Raw genomic sequence first — 25,657 nt, forward strand, 5'->3', positions numbered from 1 at the left:
GGTCACCTGTAAGGAGAGGCAGTCCCCCAGGAGAGATAGTCGGTGGGCCTTGGAGCTGGTCGAGGTACAATCGGCTGCTCCACTGCGGTCACATCTCCAGAGTAGGACTTGAGGAGGGATGCGTTCTTGTTGGCCAGCATGGCTCTCTCATTCCTGCGAAACTTTGCCCGTCTGTTTTGAAACCACACCTAAGACAGGAGGACAAACACAGTAGTGTCAGCACCGCAGTCAGTGTCAGGCGGCAGGGGGACCCGACCCCCACGGCAGGTTGCCAGGAACGGAGAAGACAAGGAAAAGTCCTTACTGTTATGTACTGAAGTTCTCACCCTGGGCCAGCAGGGGGATACTGTAGATAGTTATGCAAATAAGGGATCGAAAGTGACGTTCAGTGATTGGATGGTTTTAGAAAATTGTTACAGTTACGTTGTACTGGAGCTCTATATAAGCAGGCTGACTGAACCCTTCGGTTCAGTTCTGTTCTGGCCTGTGAATAAGCAAGAGCTGTTTGAGGAATCGCTGTGTCGTCTGATATGTTCACCCACAACCTAACACTTACCATCTGCTTTTTATTCAATATCTACAGAGAGAGAGGCTTGAGAATGCAGTCGCTTGGATTAATGACGTTGTCCCAAGTAAATCTCTACCCCCCCTTTTCTCCCGCTTCCTCATTCATCAACAGCACGCACCCACCCCTACAGTTGCCTCTTATAGTCATCTGTCTCCGAGCTCTTTGCTCTCCTACTTTTATTTATATATATATATATATTATTATTATTATTATTATTTTCTTTTTTAAACATAAAATATACGAACATTGCAATAACAATTCATACACTTTTGCTCCGCCTAGCTTGTGACTTCCCTCCATCCCTTCAACTGGTTTTTTATTTCCACATAGATTATATGCGCACTTTGACTGTAAGTTCCTGACCTTCTTTACACTTGAAGATACTATTTTCACATTTCGTTCCAAGGTTTATTTCAATCCTGCTAGTGTCTTCACGTTTTTACAATGATCATTCAAATACCAAACAAATCTACTCCAGTCTCTTTGGAATTTCTGGTAACTTTGGTTCCGGATCCTGCCAGTCCGCTTGGCCAACTCCGCATAGAACATCATCTTTGTCTGCTACTCCTGCTCTCCTACTTTTAAGGCACGCCAGGTTCTGGGAGATGGAGGGGCTGGAAGGTTTTCTAGTGATAAAGTGTCAGCCAGCTGCTCCAGCTCTGCCTCCTCCTCCTCTCCCATTATTTCCCAACTTTCCCCCTCATCTTCCCCTGAGCTGTGACCTACCTCAAACCCCTGTTGTAATTCTGAACTGTCTTCCTCTTCTCTGGAAGGGTCAGGCCAGGGAGGCCATCTCTCTCTTTTTTTTAATGATATTTATTAGAAGTTTCAAAAATTACAGAAAAAAGAAGAAAAGAAAACAACAAAAGATTTAACAAAACATACATAACAATACATTAAAAAAGGGAAAAAAACATAAAAACCAATACAACAATAACAATAAAAAACACACATCTAATATTCCATATCTTTATCTTTCATTTACTTGTTTCATCGACCTCCTCACACCTCCCTTTTCGTATTCCAGTTTAGTTATTTGTTTCAGCAAATTTTTTCCATCTTACTCAATTTTTATTAAGTAATTTATCTTAACAGTCTAACCTATTAATTAGCTCAGCAAATCCTTTCCATCTTTCACTATATTCTGTCGTTCAATTTACCTTAATTTATTTTAACCTTATCTTACCATAAAATACCTTAAAGCTTAAAGCTTAATATTTATTTGTACATAACTCCTTATATCATTTCTACTAAAGCCAAATAGTTTCATTCCAACATTTTTCCTAATACTCGTTAATTTTACACTAATTCTCAAAATAAATTTTTTAAAAATTTTCTTCCAATCTTCATCCAACGTCTCTTCTTCCTGGTCTCGGGTTGTGTCAGTCCTTACTGTCCATTCCATCTAGTCCATCAACCTGGTAATCTTATGTCCGAGGCTCTTAAGTCTTTTCCATGTCCCTTCTGCAGATCTTCTTCTTGTTTATACCTGCACTTTACCTTGTCTTTTGTTGATCTCTTTCTTAATTTCTTTCCTTTCTCATTGAGGAGTAGGTCTCGGGGAGACTCCAATTCAAAAATATCTCCATCTCTCCTCAGCAGATCAGCCCATTCCCCACAGTCCCATTCCCCACAGTCAGCAGTGTAGTCCAGAGAGTATTTAAAAGCATGTTCCAAAGTCCCTCCAAAATTAAGGGCCCCCACAACTCCAGACCCCCCCTGGCCCACTCCAAATTCAGTCTTCAAGAACAGTGGCTTATGCTCCTGCAGGGCCTCGGGTCTCTCCATTTGTGTTACTTGAGGTTCAACAGCAACCTCCTCCATTATCTTCTGCATTTGCACTTGCCCTGTCAAAACAGGTTCCTGGGTTGGTTCCTGGATAGTTTCTGTATAAATATTCGCTGTTTGTCCAAAATTTTTGACTGCAACAGTCATCAAATCCATCTTCTCATGCATCTGCTCCAACAAAGCGCTTGTCTTGCAAAAAGCAAGCACCAAAACTTCTTCCAAGCACATTTTTATTCAAGGTCAGAGTCTGGTCCCACGATCCTAATCTCCACAGCTGTGAAATCCCCAGATCGACTCCAGCAACAATTTAACAAGCTCCCTCTAGAGGAGACAATTTCTATTTGTATCCATCTTTTGAAAGCAGGTCCAACAAAAGAGAATTACTTTCATTTTTCAAATTTTTTGTTTCTTTTAAATGCAAAAGGCAACATTGGAATCAATTTGTTTCTCTTCTTTAACTATCTGTCAAAAGACGTTCCATTCACAGTTAATGAACTTCCCCAAAAATCTCTGTCTCTGACACCCCGTTCCCAGGTTTGAGACGGTGGAAATTTATCTTTCTTTACTCTCTCTCCTGCAGGTTTGAACAATCAAAATTCCCCCTCTTTACTCCTGCTTCCAAGAGGGGCTTTGGTGGTTAAAACTGGAGGAATTTTAGACCTTTATATACGACTTTCCAGACTTTAGCTTGCACAATTTTTGCTTCAGTCTATTTACAAAAGCGGAAGGCAGACTTCCTGTTTAGAACCTTCCCGCTTCAGTGCCAAATTAAAATGTTGCTTAATCCAATTTTCTGTTCTACTCATGGGTACTTGTTTAGAGTCCAATTGTCCACAGGAAAAAGTCAGCGCTCTCCGGCAACGGCTGTGCAGCTTCACTCCGTAAAAATAGCGGTCGATTCAAAACACCACGCCGCTCACCCCACGTCGCTTCAGATCCCCGAAAAAGGGGTTTCCCTGCGAGTAGTGTCAGCCGAATCCCACATTCCCAGGCTTCCTCCGCCTGGGATTTTTGAAGGGTCTCCGCCTTCGCCGCGGCGGCAAGACCCGATTTTCGCGGAGCGGGTTCCTCTCAGTCAGAGGAACTCCGCCATTGGCGATGGCGCTAACCCGGAAGTCTCAGGCTGGGGAGGCCATCTCCACCATTCCTCCTCTGTCCAGTCCCTGACAGTCAGGTTCCATGACATGGGAGGGGCTTCTTTAACAGCCAGTTATTTTAATTATTTCACCCATTAGGCACAAGCAAGAGCTAACATACCAAGGCAACAATTAAAAGGCAAATAATGGCAGAACAAGAACTAATTACAGTGGTACCTCGGGTTAAGTACTTAATTCGTTCCGGAGATCCATTCTTAACCTGAAAGTGTTCTTAACCTGAAGCACCACTTTAGCTAATGGGGCCTCCCACTGCTGCCGTGCCGCAGGAGCACAATTTCTGTTCTCATCCTGAAGCAAAGTTCTTAACCCAAGGTACTATTTCTGGGTTAGCAGAGTCTGTAACCTGAAGCGTATGTAACCTGAAGCGTATGTAACCCGAGGTACCACTGTATAACAAAAACCCTGCCTAGAGACAGTGGCGTAGCTAGGTGCTCAGGTGCCTGGTGCGGGGGCGTGTCCTGCATCCGGGGCGGGGCTAGCTGTCCGTGGGGGTGGGGCGAGACTTTCTGGCACTTGGAGCCTCTCCGCTGCCTCCCCCTCAAGCTGCAGGGTGGCTGAGGGAGAGGCAGTAGGCAGACGCAAGTCCCACTTTGCCGTTTCAGGTGCCTAAGCCACCACATCACTCCTAAAAAGTTTTGTGAGACCATTTTTTAAAAAAAATTAATTTTGTCACCCCCTTCAGTGATGATACCCGGGGTGGTCCGCACCCCCCACCCCCTTCCTCCGCCACTGCCTAGAGAAGCACATCCTGCAACTGTAACTGAATTCAGTTAGCATCTAGCCACAAACGTCCAGATTGCTCTCCGCTACACACAAATCAAAACGGATCTGTTATCACTTTGAAAGTCAGCAAGGCAAAGGTAGCTTTGGTTCAAGTGGCCTCTTTGCATTCACTGGCCATAGGAAAATGCTTAATGTTGTATCTGACTAGAGGTGATGATTATTAAACGATGAGTAAAGGGATCCTGTACATTCATTGGGCGAAATTAGATGGGCATGTTCTGGCTCATGCGGCTATAAATCAGAGATGTGGCTGTGCTTCTTATATTGCACTGAGCACTCAGGGGACAGGAATGAAGCCCAGCTCCTCCCATCCTCTTCAGCAGGTCTACTCTGAATAGGGCTAGAACAGAATACAACCCAACATGGACAAATATACCAGAGGGCATGTCTTGTTTATTATGCAGGTATGCTTCTTGCCAGGGAATTGAGAGTTCGCAACACCTCGCTGTTGAATAATAATAATTTATTTAATAAATTTAATAATTTATTTATTTATACTCCACCCATCTGGCCGGGCCTCCCCAGCCACTCTGGGCAGCTTCCAACAAAATATTAAAATACAGTGTTTGCCCATCAAACATTAAAAGCTTCCCTAAACAGGGCTGCCTTCAGATGTGTTCTAAAAGTCTGGTAGTTGTTGTTCTCTTTGACATCTGGTGGGAGGGTGTTCCACAGGGCGGGTGCCACTACCGAGAAGGCCCTCTGCCTGGCTCCCTGTAACTTGGCTTCTCGCAGTGAGGGAACCTCCAGAAGGCCCTCGGCGCTGGACCCCAGTGTCCGGGTGGAACAATGGGGGTGGAGACACTCCTTCAGATATACTTGAAGTGTGTGCTAAGAGCTTAGCTACACATTGCATACAGCTGGACTCACATACAGCTGCTTATACAAAGGTCTCCCTCGTACAACTACCCCAACAAAGGGACTCATCCAGACTTCCTTTTGTTCTGCGTTTCTAGGCACAGGTCCGCATTTTAAAGCTCCGTACCCAAGCAGCTTCTTTGTTTGTTTTTGTCTGGGAAAACTCGCATTTTGCTGCTGAATTGGAGCAAATGGCGATCAAGTTCCCTGCAGATTGCTGTTTGCTCCAATTCAGTAATAAAATGTGGATTTTCCCAGGGAAAGCGCCAGGACAAAAGAAAAACCTTCTCGAGCAGAGAGCTTGTCCATGCTTTTCCGCAGGTCTTGTTGGGTTTTCTGCTTCTCTCGTGTTGTCTAGAGACAGGTCCAAGCCTTTGCCCCGGAAACCCTGCTTTGTGCCCGCTAAATCAGAACCAGCAGCAATCTGCAGAAAACCCAATTGTTTTGTTTTTTTCTGATTCAGCGCTTAAACTGCAAGTTTTCCCTGGGGGAAAGTGTTGGGACAAAAGGAAGTGTGGATGAGCACACAGCTTTAAAGTGTGGACCTGGAAAAGGTAAAGGGACCCCTGACCGTTAGGTCCAGTCGTGACCGACTCTGGGGTTGCGGCGCTCATCTCGCTTTATTGGCCGAGGGAGACAGTGTACAGCTTCCAGGTCATGTCGCCAGCATGACTAGTCCGCTTCTGGCGAACCGGAGCAGCACACGGAAATGCCGTTTTGCTTCCCGCCGGAGTGGTACCTATTTATCTACTTGCACTTTGACATGCTTTCGAACTGCTAGGTTGGCAGGAGCAGGGACTGAGCAACGGGAGCTCCCCCCGTTGCAGGGATTCGAACCGCCGACCTTCTGATCGGCAAGTCCTAGGCTCTGTGGTTTAACCCACAGCGCCACCCGCATCCCTGGACCTGGAAAGCACGGTGCAAAAAAGAAGTCTGCATGAGCCCAGGCAGGGAAGGCTAGAGTGTCTTGAAGTCTCACTCTTCACGAAGGAGAAATACTCTTGGTTAATCAAAGGAATAATAGCTCATGGCCCAAGGATTAAAGGAACTATGCAATGATATGGATGCTTGTGTGCACACACACACATCCTTACTGGGGAAGATACGCAGTTTGAGAGTTAACCACTCCTTCTCTACCAAGTTATGGAAAGCTTGACTCCTTCCCTCAAGCAAGTGCCTATTTCTGCTCTCTTAAGTTGCTGGGGCTTTTCCTGGAAAGAGAAGGAGACAGGAAAAGCATCAGGGGTGAGCCATTTCAAGCCTCTCCAGTCTCCCCTGACTGTCAGGTTAGCGGTAGGAAGGGGACTCTTGGATAAACAGTCAACCCTGTCTGCTTTATACATGAGCAACTGCAATGTGTAGCTAACTTTTGGCATACGCTCCATCCACAAGGAGGCATGGGTATTGTATTGTATTGATCTTTATTACGGCCATTGGCCCATCACACGACAGTTTCCCATACCAACATAATGTACTTAAACCTCCAAATTTAAAACCGCCAAAACTTACAAACAACAGACAAGAACCAAAGCAAAACAAAAACAAAAGACCAACATCATACATTACAGTAAATTTGTAACATAAACATCGCCCTCTGCTCATAAATTAGTAGAAGACATCAATGGTGATATCACCTAATTACAACCTAAAACATAGATCATAGTTTAAAGGGATTATCCGAGCCGCACAGGAGTCCGTTTTTCTTCTTTAAGGATAGGACGCTGATCAAGAATCTGGCAACCATGAGTGATCTTAGGGGGTCATCATCATTTAATAGATATCTCAGTTTGGCTTCATTCGTATCATCGGCAATTCCCTTTAGATATTGAGCAAGAAACTTGCTCCTGGCCGATGAGTGAAAAGCACAGTCAAAAATTATGTGATGCAACGATTCCGGTGCCCCACAATTACAAGGAGGCATGGGTAATACCTGCTCCCAGACAACTTGGACTTCCCTGCTCTCCCACTGTCACGTTAGACTTCGAACATCAGAACAGGGTTGAAGTGTGAACCAGTCAAAAATACCGATCCATGACGGGTGAGGGGTTCTGTCTCTCTCTCCACCCCCACCCCCTGCCCAGGGTAGTTAGGAAAATGCATCTCTTACCCCAGTGCATCCGTTGCTATTTTGACTGCTGTACGGATTGTTCCTCTTGGCCTCTGTCCCAATTTCCTAGCAGTTCCAGAACGTTTTCCTGCTCCTTAAGACAACCGGTATACCATTTTTCCAGCACATTCAAGAGCCATAGCTGTCAACTGTCCCTTATCTGGCGGGAAAGTCCCTTATCCCAGCACCGTGTCCTGCTGCTGTCCCTTTTTGATGATGTCCCTTAAATTTCCCAGGTTTCAAAGGAAGCAGCTCCTCTCCCTCCCTCTCTCCCTGCCGGCCAGGGAGGAGGGAGGCTCCAACTGTGTTGCTTGGCTGCGTTGCTCACCCAATAAGAAGTCTAAGAACGACTGGGGGGTGGAGCTTGCATGCCTTGTGCCGATCAAGTCGGCCGCGTTGCCTGGGGACTCGCCTTTGCTCAGCGCTTCCCAGCAGAGAGGTGACGGTGGTTTTCCTTGCTGCATCCCCTTTCCCGGGTTGCTGCGCTGTGGGAACCACCGCTTGAGGCTTCATTTGGCTGCTGGCTGGGCTTTCTGCCTTTGGTTCGGAGGGGCTCAGAAGTTGAACATACCTGTGCTGGGAAAATCCCTTATTTTGGCTGCTGATCCCTTATTTTCGAGGCTGCTGGTCCCTTATTTTCAAATCTGTGAGTTGACAGCTATGTCAAGAGCCTCTGCTACCTACTGCTACTCAGTTGAAATCTCCTAGATGAGAAGCCAGCTGTGATCTGTTCGAGTCCATGTTAACACTGCATTGACTTGGGAAGCAATTGCAATCAGGAATTATAAAGCCTTGAACGGTGCAGGGGCACAATATCTCAAGGACCCCTCACTTCAGATGAACCTCCCCAGACTTTGAGATCATCCTCAGAGACCCTTCTTCGTGTGCCTCCTCCACAAGAGGCTCGGAAGGTGGCAATACAACAGCAGGGCCATTTATGCGGTGGCTCCACACTTGGAGAATAGCCCTAATATGCATACTAAAGGACCCCTGACCATTAGGTCGAGTCGTGGCTGACTCTGGGGTTGCGGCGCTCATCTCTCTTTATTGGCCGAGGGAGCCGGCGTACAGCTTCCGAGTCATGTGGCCAGCATGACTAAGCCACTTCTGGTGAACCAGAGCAGCGCACGGAAATGCCATTTACCTTCCCGCCGGAGCGGTACCTATTTATCTACTTGCACTGGCATGCTTTCAAACTGCTAGGTTGGCAGGAGCAGGGGCCGAGCAACGGGAGCTCACCCCGTCACGGGGATTCGAACCACTGACCTTCTGATCAGCAGGTCCTAGGCTCTGTGGTTTAACCCACAGCGCCACCCGCGTCCCTAATATACATACTATGCCATTTTAAATGTGTTTGTGGGAGGGGTGGGGGTTATTGGATTGTTTTTAATTTTTAATGTATTTTTATGTTTTGAACTGCCCTGAGATCTACGGATGAAGGGCGGTGTATTATTATTATCTTGGAATAGGACGTCCCTATTTTCATTGGAGAAATGTTGGAGGGCATGCAGTTATAAAACGGTGGCTGCTGGGTCAGGATTCATGCTGCATTGGCAATCTACAGGAAATAGCTCCTGTGACCCGCAAAGATGCTCGCCTGCCCACACCTGCAGGCAGACTTTGTCCCCCTTCTTTAAAATATAGTTGACAGTCTAGGGAGGCCCCTGGCTCTCACCTTTGCAAGCATATGTTTCTATGATTAAAAATAGATAGGGCACCTCTATGGGAACTTCAGCAAAGTCCATGGCCCTACAAGATTTGTTTTGGCAGCCTTACTTGGCTTAGAACTTTGCCTATGCCGTAAATTCAACTCAAAAAAAAAAAAAGGGCATAAATTTTCTATGCATTTTTCCTATTTCCACAGAGTTTCTTCTGATTGTTAAAGCAGAGAAAACCCGCAGCTGCTTCTAGACTTTAATAGCTATCCCCCCCAACTCTGGAATTTCATATGTTAGATTTAAGTCTGCTGGAGAAAAAACACACCTCTCTGAAAAAACATCAGGATTGTCAGTTCCTGAGAACAAAGACTTGGAGCGCAATTCAGCCCAAACTAAAGACCTTTTCATTTCCAGTGGGACTGATCTAAGCATTGTTTGATTTTGCCTCACTAAAATCACAGGGGACTTGGGTTGGATTGCATCCTCTGCAAGCCTTGCCCATTTACGCATGAAACCTCCCTCCTAAATGGGTCGCCTGAATTGTTATACAAATTCTTTTTTATTATTATTAAAACAATTCTTTCTTACAAAACAATTTACATATAACATAGACAACAACAACAACACATAAACAAACATAGACACTAACTAACAACGTATCATTAAGTTCCAATTCACCTAATTGTACTTTTTACACCTTATTAATCTATATGCACTTCATTATTATTATTTTTTCTGTTACTTATCACAAGAATTTTTACTTTTATAGTTTCCTTATACTTCAAGATTCAATCTAAATGTGTCAGGAGATTTCCATTATCGTAATACTTTCTAAGGTATTCTTTAAATATTATCCAGTCTTTGTTGACTTTCTGGTTTGAGTTTCCTCTTATTCTCCCAGTCATTTTCGCGAGTTCTAAATATTCTATCATCTTGGCTTGCCGGTCAGTTTTTGTGGGGATTAAGTCTCCTTTCCAATTTTTGGTTATCAAATCCTAGCTGCCATGGTTATGTACATAAAAAGGGTTCTTTTTTTTGTATTTCAGTGGACATGATACCTAACAGAAAGGCTTTGGGTCTTTTTTTAAATGAGGATTTAAAGAGCTTTTTGAGTTCAATATATATTATATCCCAAAATTCTCTTCTCTTAACATAGTCCCAACATATGTGCATAAAGGTACCTACCCCTTTTTTACATTCCCAACAGGCATCTGAAATTTTATTGTACATCTTAGCCATTTTGGCTGGAGTCAGGTACCATCAATACAGTATTTTCATTATGTTTTCTCTCACAAGCTGTGAGCCTTATGTCTTCCCTCCACAGCCTTTCCCATTCATATACATATATATATATATATATATATATATATATATATATTCCAATGTCTTGGGCCCAACAGACGATAACCGATTTAACCTCTTCCTCCTTGACTTCCCAGTCAAGGAGCAGATTATACATCTTAGATAGATATTTTCCCTCAGGCTGTATTAGATTTTCCTCTAGTTTTGATATTTCTCCAGCAAACCCTTTTTTCTTGTCTGTACTTTATCTTTCATTCAGTTGGAAGTATTGGAGCCAGGTATACAAAATTGTTATACAAATTCATTGGTTAGGATTGGTCTGGTCTGGTATCGACAAAGTGCTATTATTTTTAAAAAGAAATTTATCCCTTCACTTCCAGGTGGCCCATCCTGCTTTGCCACTTGAGGCAAAATGAGACTTTGCCACACCATGCCCTCCCTTCCCCTCCCCCCCCCCGCCTCTCCACTTCCATCACCATCGAACTTGCCCAGGGGCCGGGAAGGTGAATGGCAATACTATGCTTCCCTCTCAGTGAAACTCACCAAAAGTGGGGCATCCCAGCAGCAGCAGAAGCGTGGGGTGGGGTGGGGTGGGGTGGGGGGAAGTACCACTTATTGCGCTTCTGCCACTGAGGCAACTTGCTTCACCTTAACCCATGGGTGGGCCGGCTGTGCTCACTTCATTTTTATTTTTTTAAATATATCTTTATTGATTTAAAATAAATACATTTATGGGCATAGCTGTCAAGTGTCCCTTATTTGGCGGGACAGTCCCTTATCCCAGCGCCATGTCCCGCTGCTGTCCCTTATTGATGATGTCCCTTAAATAAGCTACTGAAGGTAATGGGGCCCTTTCTATGTCCAGCTGTCCATTGTCAACAAAAAATTGTTGCTGTTTTTTGTGTTGAATATATGCTATATGGTAATTTATGGACCTAATAGGTATCTAAAGCCATTTGCACGCAACAAAATATGTATTTTATCAAAGTAATTGTTGATCCCTTATTTTGGCTGCTGGTCCCTTATTTTCAAATCTGTAAGTTGACAGCTATGTTTATGGGAAAACAGACAAACGAACAAATAAACAAGCATGCAATCAAACAAATAATGAAGAAGTCAAACAAACAACCACCATATAAGAAACAACAAAATTAGTATAACTAACATCATTTATACTCCCGATACTGAAATCAATTATAAAACTTATAAAGAAAGAAATTAAAAATGACTTCCAATTAATCTCACTGTACTTTATCTATCCTTATACCGCACAGTTGCATATTACTTATATAGTCTCTTTTTATCTCCCTACTAACTTAAATTTATACAATACAAGGATCAGTCCAGTTCTGCCAAGATGTTTCCTTTTATACCATAGTTTTTAAAGTATTTTTTAAAGATTCTCCACTCCTTATAGACTTTTTGTTTTGGTTGGCCTCTTAGCCTTCCTGTCGCCTTCGCTAGCTGCAGATATTCTACCATTAGGTTTTGCCAGGCTGCCGTATTGGGTATTGTTGTATTTTTCCAATTTCTTGCTACTAATATTCTGGCTGCCGTTATCCCATGCATGAACAATGTTCTTTTCAGTTTCCCTATTTCTTTTGACAGGATGCTTAATAAAAATATTTCCGGCATTTTTTAATGTAAATTTAAATTTTTTTTAAGTTCTTCATATATATTATTCCAAAATACACAAATATCTGTACACTTCCACCACATATGCAAATAAGACCCAATTTCTCTGTTACATCTCCAGCATATCACTTCAATAACTATTCTGTTTGAGAAGAACATTGGCACGATTATTGTAATAACCTGCAGTTTTGTAAGAGTATGTATTTAAAGTAGATGAATAAATGAGGAAATTAAGTTAATTTGGATATGCACAAAAAAAATTTAAAAAACAAATTTAAGGAACTACAGAAAGAGGGGGAAGGAAGTCAAGTTTTGAATTGTTAAAATGATTGTGGAATTATTCAAATGTATAAAATTGAAAATAATGAAAAGAAGAAGGAGGAGGAGGAGGAGGAGGAGGAGGGAGAGAATTTTTTAAAAGACAAAGAGTTCCAAAGCTAAGTGTCCTTTTGAAAGAGTGGCTTTTCATCTGTGACAGAGGGAGGGAGGGAGGGAGGGAGGGAGAAAGAAAGGAAGGAAGGAAGGAAGGAAGGAAGGAAGGAAGGAAGGAAGGAAGAAAGAAAGAAAGAAAGAAAGAAAGAAAGAAAGAAAGAAAGAAAGAAAGACTGGGGAGAATAAGATCCATCAGATATGTTACTTTCCAGCCTCACAGTCCAGTTTTAAAGCAAACCCAGAAAATTACCATCAACAGCAACCTTGAGTAGAGAAACTAAAATTATTTTTATCCTTTCTTTTCTAAATTGCCATATCTGTAGCTCAGGGCTTGTCCGCACTTCCACTTCCCCTGGGGAAAGCCGCTTTTTGCCGCTGAATCAGAGTAAATGTCCATCGGGTTTCCAGTGAACTGGAATTTTCTCCAATTCAGCGGTAACTAGCAGGTTTCCTGGGGGGGGGGGGACAGAAAACCTCTCGGCAGTGGCGGAGGAACTTTCTTCAGCACCTGGGGTGGGGCAAACCACCTGGTGATGCACAATGGACGTCCGTACAGACTGCGCATGTGCGGCATCCCATACGGTCGCCATGTAAGCAGCAGCCCATACGGACGCTGCTCGAACCACGCCCATACTGACTGTGCGTGCCCTTGGCTGCTCTACAGCTGGGGAGAGCCAGGGGCCACCTTGTCACCCCCCAGAGTGGCACCCGGGACAGACCGCCCCCTCCGCCCCCCACTTCATACACCCAAGTCTCTCGGACCTGTGCTTTCTAGGCATGGGACAAGTGTGGATGAGCCCTCAGTTGCCAGGAGAAGAGCCCTACTAGAACGGATCAAAAGCACACTCGGTCCAGCATCTTGTTCTTCCAGCGACCAATCAGATGCCTCTAGGAAGCCCAAAAGCAGGACCTGGGTACCACAGCCTTTCTTCCCTCTTCTGATTCTCAGAAACTGGTATTGGGAGACACAGTGCTTCCAAGAGTGGGGGCATTGCAGCCAGTACCAATGGACAGCTTTATCCTCTCCTTAACACATCCACATATATAAAGGCAAAGGGACCCCTGACCATTAGGTCCAGTTGTGGCCGACTCTGGGGTTGCAGCGCTCATCTTGCTTTACTGGCCGAGGGAGCCGGCGTACAGCTTCCAGGTCATGTGGCCAACATGACTAAGCCGCTTCTGGGGAACCAGAGCAGCGCACGGAAATGCCGTTTACCTTCCCACCGGAGCGGTACCTATTTAGCTACTTGCACTTTGACGTGCTTCCGAACTGCTAGGTTGGCAGGAGCAGGGACCAAGCAAAGAGAGCTCACCCCTTCGAGGGGATTTGAAGCGCCGACCTTCTGATCGGCAAGTCCTAGGCCCTGTGGTTTAACCCACAGCGCCACCCGCATCCATCTACATATATGAAATTGTTCAAATATGATACTAAATTAAATGCAAAACATTTGTAGTTATTAACAGCATCCCCCTGAGGGTTCTTTATCTATGTTACCACAACTGTTCCTATAGCCTATCACCCTGATAAGCTATCTCTTGGGTCATGTGTGTTGAAATCAAGGCTAGATTAATTACCTGGACCCTGGCTTCAGTGAGGTTGACCCGGCGTGCAAGGTCTTCTCGTACAAAGGCATCCGGATAGTGTGTCCGCTCAAAAACTCTCTCCAGGGCCTGCAGCTGACTGCTGTTGAAGGTAGTTCGGTTCCTTCTCTGCTTTCTCTTCTTCTTCTCTTCAGAATTTAGCTGGTCACCTGGCAAAACAGAGAGCAGAGAAGATGGTTATCCTGGAGGGGATTTTACAGGTCAAAGGGTCTGTCTTCATTGGGAGCAGATGGTTCATCATCCCTCTTAATTACCTTATTTTTCGCTCTATAAGACGCACCAGACCACAAGACGCACCTAGTTTTTGGAGGAGGAAAACGAGGAAAAAAATATTCTGAATCTTAGAAGCCAGAACAGCAAGAGGGATCGCTGTGCAGTGAAAGCAGCAATCCCTCTTGCTGTTCTGGCTTCTGGGATAGCTGCACAGCCTGCATTCGCTCCATAAGACGCACAAACATTTCCCCTTACTTTTTAGGAGAGGAAAAGTGAGTCTTATAGAGCAAAAAATACGGTACTTCTATTTAAATACATTTGCCTGTGGCTTGAATAGATACAACAGCTCTTTATTTCTCTACAGCCTTCTTTATCTGAAGAAGTATGCATGCACACAAAAGCTCATACCAATAACTAACTTAACCAATCTCTAAGGTGCTACCGGAAGGAATTTTATTATTATTATTATTATTTATTCTATTTTATTTTATTTTGACTACAGCAGACCAACACGGCTACCGACCTGTAACTTTCTCTACATTTGTTAAATATCCTAGCATTGGGAAGACAATTGCATGTTGAATGGACACCGCAGCAATGTTTATGACATTATTACAGGCTGGACTTTTTGCATTGCCCTCTAACCTCACTGCTGTCAGTGTTCTGCCCCCACAACCTTGTATAGATATTTGTACCAATTTGGGCAACACATGTATCTCATAAAGCAGACTGTTCTCCACCCAGCAGCGGGGGAAGCCTCTCAGGCAACTGGGGTGGCACGCCCAGGGGCGGGGCAAACCGCCCACAGGGACAGCCCATCCCTATGGGCACCATGTGCCCCATCCCATCCACTGTCCACCTGCCGCCTCCCCCCAGCTGTAGGGCGGCTGAGGGTCCACGGCGCACCCTAACTCTATGGGCGTCGCACTTCCCGTCCCTATGGGCATCCCTATCGTCCCACTGGCGATCTGCCCGGGGGGGATTTTGTCAAAAACCCCTCAGGGATGACACCCAGGGTGGACCGCACCCACCACACACCCCTTTCTCCGCCACTGTCTCCACCAAAGCTGGTTAGACTTCAGGGTGCTGCAGAACTTTTTGCTCTTTGTACGTGCATTTAGGATCTCTGCTTTTTGCATGTTCCCTGACTGCAGCCAAGCTGGTGCCAAATGTATTGCTCTGCTTTCCTTTGGACCACATCAGCCAGGCCAAGAGTCTTGTCATCTGGGCAGCCCAGGATCTCCATACATATTGGCAAAACCTATTGATGTTTCGCAACTTTCTGACTAGTTGCAGGACCTTAGCCAGACCTAGCAGAGTCAACGCAGAATCCACGGAAGCAATTGGCAACTTGGCTGCAGGACAGATGAAGCAGGAACGAGGAACTTGTAGTTAGGTGTTTATCATATACAGTGGACTAGTTGCAGGAACAGAACACGGATATTTAGCTTACTCTCCTATACAGTGGTACCTCAGGTTAAGTACTTAATTCGTTCCGGAGGTCCGTACTTAACCTGAAACTGTTCTTAACCTGAAGCACCACTTTAGCTAATGGGTCCTCCTGCTGCTGCCGCCGCGCCACCAGAGCCCGATTTCTGTTCTCATCCTGAAGCAAAGTTCTTAACCTGAAGCACTATTTCTGGGTTAGCGGAGTCTGTAACCTGAAGCGTATGTAACCTGAAGTGTATGTAACCTGAGGTACCACTGTACACAACTCACAACTCCTACAGTGACACAGAACTCTGAACGCTGAACTCCAAACACTAAACTAACACATTCCAGTTAGTAGGCCGTTAATTATCACTCCCTTGAGAGAGCTTGACCAATCAGGGAGCTGTCTCCATGCCTCTGTTATCACCAGGCAGACTAACTCCTTCACATGGCTGGCTGCCAAACCTTAATTGACTCTGTGTGAGTAGCTGCACGTACACAGTTTCCCAACAATACATACTGCCCAGGCTTGTGCCCCAGGGAGGTCACTTCAGTGCTGCTAGCCCAATGGTTTGACTTCACCCTCAGAGGTGCACTCCATTGTCTTTTGAGATAGATGGATGCCAACAACTCAACAGGCCAGTAATGCAGCCTAAGATTTGGCTGATTTTTCAAGTCATTGTGTCAGCTTGAACCTTCTGTCGGCATGCAGAGGGCTGGGAGGCCAGCTGGCTAGCCCCGGCTGGGCCGTCTCCTTCCAGCGGCCCTGTGAGAAGACCATCACCTCTGCTCCGACGTAAATCAGCAACCCAGGCTTACTCAGTCAGGGCACACTATCAGCAGATCAAAATGCGCACACAGAATAGGCGTGAGGCTTATGGAAGGATACTACAACTACAGATTTATTAATCATAAATCAGGACAAATAAACATGTCATCTCTCTCTCATGTCGTCTCAGAGAGAACAGCTAAAGCAAAAGCTATACACACAACAGAAGTTCCCAGCATACCGTGCTGGAATGTAAACAGACATGTGACACATAACAATCCCATGTCTGTTCCTTAAGGTGCAACGGAATTCTCAACATCTTCCTCCCCACTCAATCCTTTTCCCTCTGTCCATTCTCCCTCCCATGGCTAATTTCTCACCCATGACTGCATTGTAGATTTGCCCTTAGAAGTCATGAGGAATGCACTGACAGCCAGATTTTATACTTTGAGCAACATCATTGCTATTTTCTCGGATACTCATGCTTTGTGTACTGTAGTCTGACATAAGGGACCACGAACATTTATGACAGGGGAGAATGCCTAGAGAGGGCAAGAATTAAGACACGAAAAGGTAGTGATAAAAATATATATGTGATGCTTATTTAAGCAAGTGCCTTTGCCTCCCCACCTCCCATAGTTAATTCCTTATTCTGTTGAGATGCGGGTGGCGCTGTGGTCTAAACCACTGAGCCCTGGGCTTGCCAATTGGAAGGTCGGCGGTTTGAATGCCTGTGATGGGGTGAGCTCCTGTTGCTCGGTCCCTGCTCCTGCCAACCTAGCAGTTCGAAAGCACATCAAAGTGCGAGTAGATAAATAGGTACCGCTCTGGCGGAAGGTAAATGGCGTTTCCGTGTGCTGCTCTGGTTTCGCCAGAAGCGGCTTAGTCATGCTGGCCACATGACCAGCTGTACGCCGGCTCCCTCAGTCAGTAAAGCAAGATGAGCACCGCAACCCCAGAGTCGTTTGCGACTGGACCTAACGGTCAGGGGTCCTTTACCTTTGAAAGGAAAAAAAGGCTCTCTGATACAGACACCAGCTGATCTCAGAGGGAAAGCAGAATCCATTCATTCTTCTGTTTGCCAGTCAACTAAGAGCAGATATCAAAGCACGTCGTTGTGGGTTATCAGTCGCAAATAGCATTTCCTGGCTCACAGCTATACTGTACATCTTGCACTAACACCTGGGAATTTTGATGCATGCAACATGTGAAACAGTCTTATATAAAGGTCACTGGTTCTTTCTTGTTCAATACTGTGTACTCAGACTGGCGGTGACTTTCCTTCCCAGTCTTATCATGCAAGATCCTTTAACTGGAAAATATGGGTTCAACCCAAGGCTTTTGACTTGGAAAGTTTCCTAACCAATGCAAATACAGTGGTACCTCTGGTTAAGAACTTAATTCGTTCCAGAGGTCCGTTCTTAACCTGAAACTGTTCGTAACCTGAGGTACTACTTTAGCTAGTGGGGCCTGCTGCCGCCGTGCGATTTCTGTTCTCATCCTGAAGCAAAGTTCTTAACGCGAGGTACTATTTCTTGGTTAGCGGAGTCTGTAACCTGAAGCGTCTGTAACCTGAGATACCACTGTACTAGCTTCAGAGGAAGAATTTTCTTCAGGACCAAAGCAGAGGAGGAAAAGGTTAAATTTATTCTCCATGCCTGTTCTCATCCTGCTATCAGCCACCCAGCCCAGATCCTGCCACTGATGAAATTTGCAGTTTTAAAAAACAAAACAAAAAAGAACACCTGCATGTGAAATGCAAAGATGCAGATTTAGTGTCATGTCTAGTTTGGTCTTGAATCATACTCTGTAAGTCTCAGGTTGTCTTTTGCTGAATTGAGTTTTCAAATTCTTCCAAAGAGGAAGACAGCAGAGGGATGAAAATAAATTTTAAAAACACAGAGAATCCCTGCCTTGGAAGGGTCGCCAAAATTCTCCAGCTGTTAATAAGCTTTGGTTTTGTTTTTTTAAAAAAAAAAATTAAAATCAACTGCAGCTTCTGGGGAAAGTATCATGTTAAAAAGGCACAGCTCCCTGAACTGATCAAAGCCTTATGTGACTAAAAGAAATTACTAAGAAGCAAAATATAGTCAATTGGCCCCACATTTGCTAGCAGAGAGGTGTCTCATCTATTAGGCAAATGGGACATTTGTCCTTGGCATCTGTTTCATACCCGCAAGTCAAATCCAAGTTTCAAACTGCAGAGACATGTTCTGCAAGCTGCTAAATAAAATACGAAAATTATACAGTTCATGCAAGTGTTTGGTCTTTTAATCTAATAAAACTACCACAGTTGATTTTTCCAGACATTTTTTTTACTTTCATCGTCAACATTGCTGGAGTGAATGGAAGTGTTTGAAAATCATTTGGGTGGCTTTCCTTTCCTTTCCTGTTAGAATTTTTCACATGGATACTCTCTCTGGGAGGGGAATAGCTCTAAGGGAGAAAGTTTGACTAAGAAGGCAAGCAACTAGGCACATTATGTAAGCCAGCTGTTTGTTTCCCTATACATCTGACACTGGGATGCGGGTGGCACTGTGGGTTAAACCACAGAGCCTAGGACTTGCCGATCAGAAGGCTGGCGGTTCGAATCCCTGCAACGGGGTGAGCTCCTGTTGCTCAGTCCCTGCTCCTGCCAACCTAGCAGTTCGAAAGCACGTCAAAGTGCAAGTACGGTAGATAAATAGGTACCACTCTGGCGGGAAGGTAAACGGTGTTTCCATGCACTGCTCTGGTTCGCCAGAAGCGGCTTAGTCATGCTGTCCACATGACCCGGAAGCTGTACGCCAGCTCCCTTGGCCAATAAAGCGAGATGAGCGCCGCAACCCCAAAGTCGGCCATGACTGGACCTAATGGTCAGGGGTCCCTTTACCTTTACCTTTACCTTACATCTGACACTGCCTATGCCGCTCAGCTCCACTGGACAGTAAGCCCGCTCAGCTAGAATAACTGGAAGAAATATATGAACTATTTGAAGAGCAACTGTAATCAACCAATTGCACTAGTAGGACTACAAGAAGTTTTGTAAGGAGAAATATATGAAATTTTGCAAGGTAGAGAAAGAATAGAGATATTAGTTATGAGACTTAAAGGTAATAGTGAAAGTAAGAAATGTATATTAAGTGAATAGATTGGAAAATTTTCAGATGTGATTGATGGAAGTCAAAAAATTGTATGAGATGTAACAGTATGTTTAACTATTGTTGAAAATGATACGTTTAAAAAAACTAATAAAAAATTATATTTTTAAAAAAAGAATAATTTCATTGAAATGGTGGCTTTCACATTCTAAGGGACTTAAATCCGACCACCACACAACTTTATCACTTCCCAAGACAGGCCAACAAACCTTTGATCAATCTTCCCATTTACCCCCCATCCCCACCACTGCTATGTCCCAGACACACGTTTATTTGCGGTTTTCTTAAACTTTGATTGGATTTTATTTTATTTTGAAAATTATCATTTAAAGATTTGACTTTATCAGGTAGGGCAGAGTGTGACTTGCGAAATGGGAGGTGTTATGTACTGAGGTTCTCACCCTGGGCCAGCAGGGGGATACTGTAGATAGTTTTTTACTCAGGTCCACATATGCAAATAAGGGATCGAAAGTGACGTTCAGGGATTGGATAGTTACAGAAAGTTGTTACAGTTACGTTGTACTGGAGCTCTATATAAGCAGGCTGGCTGAACCCTTCAGTTCAGTTCTGTTCTGGCCTGTGAATAAACAAGAGCTGTTTGAAGAATCGCTGTGTCGTCTGATATGTTCACCCACAACTTAACAGGAGGAAAAATACAGAAAATGGTTGAGAATATTGGAACACCATAACCAGCAAAGGGGGTAATAAAGATTATCCCAGGAAAAATTATACAGGTATCCGGAAGTTGGGGAGGGATGCAGCAGTTCAAGGACTGATTTATTGATGAGTCTAACTTCCAAATCAAGGGTGGGAAAACTTCCTTTCTGAACTACAGGTCCCATCATCTCTGGCCACTGGCCATGCCTGCTGGGGCTGATGGGAGTTGTAGTTCAACAACATCGAAAAGGCCAAAGGCTCCCCACAAACCTGTACTAAAACAGGCTTTGCTGGAACTTCTGGTTTCCTCTGGTGATGCTATTTGAGTTGTATATTTTGTCGGAAGCACTGACATTCATTTTTCTTGCTGTCAGTTTAGGATATTTTTTCACGGATTAGGAACAGTGATCATATGCATATAGAGTCATACCTCTTGTTACGTTCGGTTCAGGTTACGTCTTTTCAGGTTGAGTCCCGCGGCAACCCGGAAGTAACGGAATGGGTTACTTCCGGGTTTTGCCGCTCGCACATGCGCAGACGCTCAGAATGACGTCACACACATGCGCAGAAGCGGCAAATTGCGACCCACACAGATGCAAGTTGCGTTCTGCTCATGATGTGAACAGGGCTCCGGAACGGATCCCGTTCGCAACCAGAGGTAGCACTGTAATTTGCTCTGAAAAAAATCTCAAGTACACTTTTTCACAAGATTAACTTTTTAAAAAGTTCTATCAGAAAAAGGGAGGCGGAGATGGGTGCATCTTTCAAAATGGAGTGAATGTTGGGGGAGCAGTGGATGGTTTGCTTTTTGTGGATACAGATGTTGCTCTTTCCCAACTTACGGAATACAGTGGTATCTCAGGTTACAAACGCTTCGGGTTACAAACACTTTGGGTTACAAACTCTGCTAACCTGGAAGTAGTACCTCGGTTTGAGAACTTTGCCCCAGGATGAGAATGGAAATTGCGTGCCATTAGCAAAAGCACGCCTCAGATTAAGAACAGTTTTGGGTTAAGAACGGACCTCCAGAACAAATTAAGTTTGTAACCCGAGGCACCACTGAATACAGAAATGGCTAAACTTACTGGAAAAAGAAGAAATCAAGATAACAAACTTTTTATAAAAGAATGGCAGTGGTTCATGGAGTATTTACAAATAATCTGTAAACAGATAAGAACATTGGCAGGATTATTGTAATAACCTGTGGTTTTATAAGAGTATATATTTAAACTAGATGAATAAATGAGCAAATTAAGTTAACTTGGATATGCAGAAAACATTAAAAATAAATTTGAGGAACCGCCGAGCTTTGAAATGTTAAAATGATTGTAAAATTATTGAAATGTATAAAACTGAAAATCATAAATAAAATATAAAAAGGACATTGCTCTTTCCCTGTAAAATCCCCCCCAGCAGTTGTTACAAAATGAATGTGCTTCCTTTGCCCCAGGAAATGGAAAAAAAAGACTCTGTAACTACTAGAAACGGCTGGCTATAAACCTTTGTGCATTCCTTGATCATTATAATGCAATTTCCCTGTTTTCCAAAATCTTGCTTGCTTTATTCAGGTTGCAACAAAGTAATTTGTATCATTTAGGCTGATATCGATCTATTCAGTATCTCTGCTTTTTCTAAACTCAACATCAGCTTTTTTGATAGCCATATTGATTCGTCCTCCAGATTTTTTCGCCTCCGAGTAATGGGTTATGTCTTTAGCACTTGGATTTTTTGTTCTCCAGGCATCATAGAAATTAAAATTCTCAATTAAGTGGAAAAAGGCGAGTGGTAATCTACCTGAACTCAACATTTTGTCTCTTAGCAAAGTATTGGAAGACACAAGAACTACCCACACTGGAAGAATGGCAGACCAAGGTGATCGACTACATGGGACTGGCGGAGATGACTGGCAGAATCCATGACCAAGGGAAAGAGACGGTGGAAGAAGATTGGAAGAAATTTAAAGTTTGTCTTAAGAATTGTTGTAAAATTAATGAATGTTAAAATGTCTTGGGTAATGCAAAAATAGAATTGCAGTGACAAACAATTGGATATGAGAAAAAAGATTTAAAGAAAGTGCTATAAGAAATTGAAATTAGGGGTTGCTGGATTGATTTAAAACAGGGATGCAGAAAGGGGAGGTATGGGGAAGTCGCTGAAAGAAGGTTTAAGGAAAGAAAGGTCAAGAAATTATACGTGTTTATATGTTTGTTTGTTTATGTATTGTGTTGTTTTGTCTTTTAATATGTGTTGAAAAACCAATAAAAAATTTATAAAAAAAAAACAACATTTTGTCTCTTTACGTTCTGTCCATTTCTATCGATGTCACCCCATTAAAATCTCCCATAATTACTATATTTTCGTCCACATTATCCCATAATCTCTCTTCCAATTTTCTAAAAAATTCATCTTTTTTACTATTCAGAGCATATATTCCCACCACTATGATTTCCCCTTCTTTTGTTTGTATTTCTACTCCAAGTACTCTACCTTCATCATCTTGGAATAACATTTGAGATTTCAACACTGTATTTACATAGATGATCACTCCCCTCTTTCTTTCCGGTCCAGATGCTATATATTCCTGTCCTAGTCTCATATTTTTTAACACCCTTACATGTGTTTTGGATATATGTGTTTCTTGTATACATATGACACCCCATTTTTTCTTCTTTAATATACATTCTAACTTAGGGTGATTTGGGCAAATGAGGTTTGGTTCACAGGCAGTGATAGACGGACAGATGGAGAGACTAGCGAGCGCATGGAACATGCCACCATGGGCGTCTAAGGGCTGTTCACAAAGCCCCATTGTGGCATCCCATGTGTTCATTACAGCTGCCAACTTCTGCTGGCCCTGTAGAACACTCTGCACCAGATGATCCACATGGCTCATCCCACATCACAGGACTGAACACAGTGCCCCTGCTTCCAGAAGGATGCCCTTGATTTACTGGCTGTTTTAAGGCTAGGGCAAACTGCAGTGACAGAGATATGATAAAAGCAGCAATATGAGAGTGGAGTGGGGATGAACTGAGAGGAATCTGGCAGTCGGTCATGGTCAAAGTCCAGATGTGCAATGCTGTGCCTGAAAAGATTCACTCACAAACTACAGAAAGATCTGTTAAATTCCTTCACCCAGCGAATTTCCTCCCATAGCTTCCTCCTTTGCGGCAATTGTTGTGGTCGTCACAATTTTCCAAGGGGCAGCATCCCATTCCTATTAAAGCCGTTATAAAACGTGAAGTACGGAGCATATAAAGAATTCTGGCGAATACCGCACACATGATTTTACAATCTGCAAGATATGCGCAAATAAATTATGACATTCTGGGAACACGGTGACCTCATAACCCAGAAGGAAATCTCTGTAGAAAAGCAAGGCTTAAGATGTAGGATGGAAGCAAAGTCGAGGGACACATAATGCTAATCAAGCTTCGGCTGAGGGGTGGGGGGTGGGGGCAACCACGTCAAGTCATAATTTCAAATCATAATGGGTGGAAATGATTAATTGCCAAGCAAAATTCTCCAGCTGAGCTGCCAACTTTTTTCTGGCAGGGCTCCTGTGCTTTTAATAGCTACAAGACTGACAGTAACTGGAACAGGTCCCTATATTCAGGTTTTGGTAATATGTACATTTATTTAATCAATCAGTTAACTGATTAATTAGTTAAAATGCTTTAAAATCTTAAGATGAGAGCCCTGTCTTGTATATAGGTTTTCTATCCAGTCATCTTATGACAGGTACTACCAGATTTTGCAACTACATCTGACAGGCACATGACTAAATTAGTCCATGGAAACCAAAATGCTTTTTTACAAAGCTATTGTACTACCAACCTTACTATATGCTTGTGAAACTTGGACCACTTATAAACGACATCTCCAACTCCTCGAAAGATTCCATCAACGGTGTCTCCAAAAAATTTTACACATCACTTGGGAAGACAGGCAAACTAATATCAGTGCACTGGAAGAAGCAAAGATCACCAGTGTTGAAGCAATGTTTCTTCAACATCAACTTCATTGGACTGGTCATGCTGTGCGGATACCTGATGATCGTCTTCCAAAGCAACTACTCTACCATGAACTTAAAATTGGAAAGCGTAATGCTGGTGGTCAACAAAAGAGGTTTAAAGATTGTCTCAAGGCAAATCTAAAAAAATGTAGTATAAACACTGACAACTGGGAAAGGTTGGCCTGCGAGCGCTCCAATTGGAGAACAGCCTTTACCAAAGGTGTCATGGGCTTTGAAGACACTCAAACTCAGGACGCAAGGGAGAAACGTGCTAAGAGGAAGGTATGCTTGGCAAATCCACACCGTGATCAACTCCCACCCGGAAGCCAATGTCCCCACTGTGGAAGGACGTGTGGATCCAGAATTGGCCTCCACAGTCACTTATGGACTCATTGCTAAAACTGTGTTTATAGAAGACAATCTTACTCGGCTACAAGTGATCGCCAAAGAAGAAGAAGAAATGCCTTTGGTCATTTCATCCTAGATCTGCTTTTGGGGTGTTCCCTTATTACTTAAACCTGGGTTAACTGTAGCTGGAAATTCATTTTGACTTGTTTTGTAGGAACTACCAGGAACTTGCATGTGTCATACAGAAAGCAGTCTTTGGAATGCCATTGCCAGCTGGATTCGCAGATAAACAAAAACAAAATCTCATCTTAATAAAGATTCCATCTGTATGTCATTCAAATGCTCAGTTCACAAATGCAAGAATGTTTGGCTACAGATCACCTTCCTTGCCAGCTCTGCAAATAGCCAGGAAGAGAGCAGCAATGCTGTAATTCACCAGCACTGATTGGGTGTTACAGGGTAATGAAAGACATAAATACGAGCTGGAGCAAAGGGTCAGGCCACCAAAGGCAACACTCTTATTATATAAAAGAACAGAAATGAATCTTATTTGCTTAAATGAGGCAGGTTCCCAGGATAATACCAAGATCTTGTTGGAACCATAAGCGGATTTTCATTTAGAAAGTGAGCTCTGAACCACTAATATGCTTTATGGGTCCCTTTGGCAAAATCTGTCTTGACTAGGACTCAAGAAATGAAGGCACGAGATCCAATAACAACACAACCTGAGACTGCTTATTGCATTCCAGGCTCCATTAGTCTTTCAATGCAGACAAGCAGCTCAACACATTCCACGGATGAAGAATAAAGACTCTTTCATCTCGTGCTGGTATGGTGGATCTCTTTGGTTTCTTTGAAATTAGAGTGTTCAGGGCAAAATCCTATTTGTTGCTTTCCTGCAGCTTAATGGCCTTGCCATTTTCAGATAAATAGTTCTGAAACTAGATGGAGACCATTCTGCCCTTTGCTGCCAAGGTCTCCCGTTCCCCCCTCCCACATCTGCAGATCTGGAGTCAAGGACACTTGGAAATCGTTTGACTAGTCCCAAAATAGCTCTCTGAAATTTGTGTGGTGAATGAGATATGCGGAGATTATTAGCCTGGTGTCAATGGGTATGACCAGTGGGGTTTTTTCTGGGGGGACGCAGGGGTACGCAAACCCCTAAACATTTTGTGAATCTTTGTACAGTCGTAC

The 25,657-nt window shown here is 43.7% G+C and overlaps 1 protein-coding gene across 4 annotated transcripts in view; it reads right to left on the reverse strand.

Moving 5' to 3' along the window:
* PRRX1 (paired related homeobox 1) overlaps nt 1-25,657 on the reverse strand; it is an 88,378-nt gene that overhangs the window by 14,931 nt on the left and 47,790 nt on the right. For all 4 annotated transcript variants that reach the window (XM_083621666.1, XM_083621667.1, XM_083621665.1 and 1 more), the window contains exons 2-3: nt 13,864-14,039; nt 7-188 (exon numbers count right to left, since the gene is read on the reverse strand). In XM_083621666.1, the coding sequence (XP_083477792.1) occupies nt 7-188; nt 13,864-14,039 (358 nt within the window). The remainder of the gene's footprint in view (nt 1-6; nt 189-13,863; nt 14,040-25,657) is intronic.

The sequence above is a fragment of the Podarcis filfolensis genome, assembly GCF_964270895.1.
Source record: "Podarcis filfolensis genome assembly, chromosome: 6".
NCBI classification, from domain to species: domain Eukaryota; kingdom Metazoa; phylum Chordata; class Lepidosauria; order Squamata; family Lacertidae; genus Podarcis; species Podarcis filfolensis.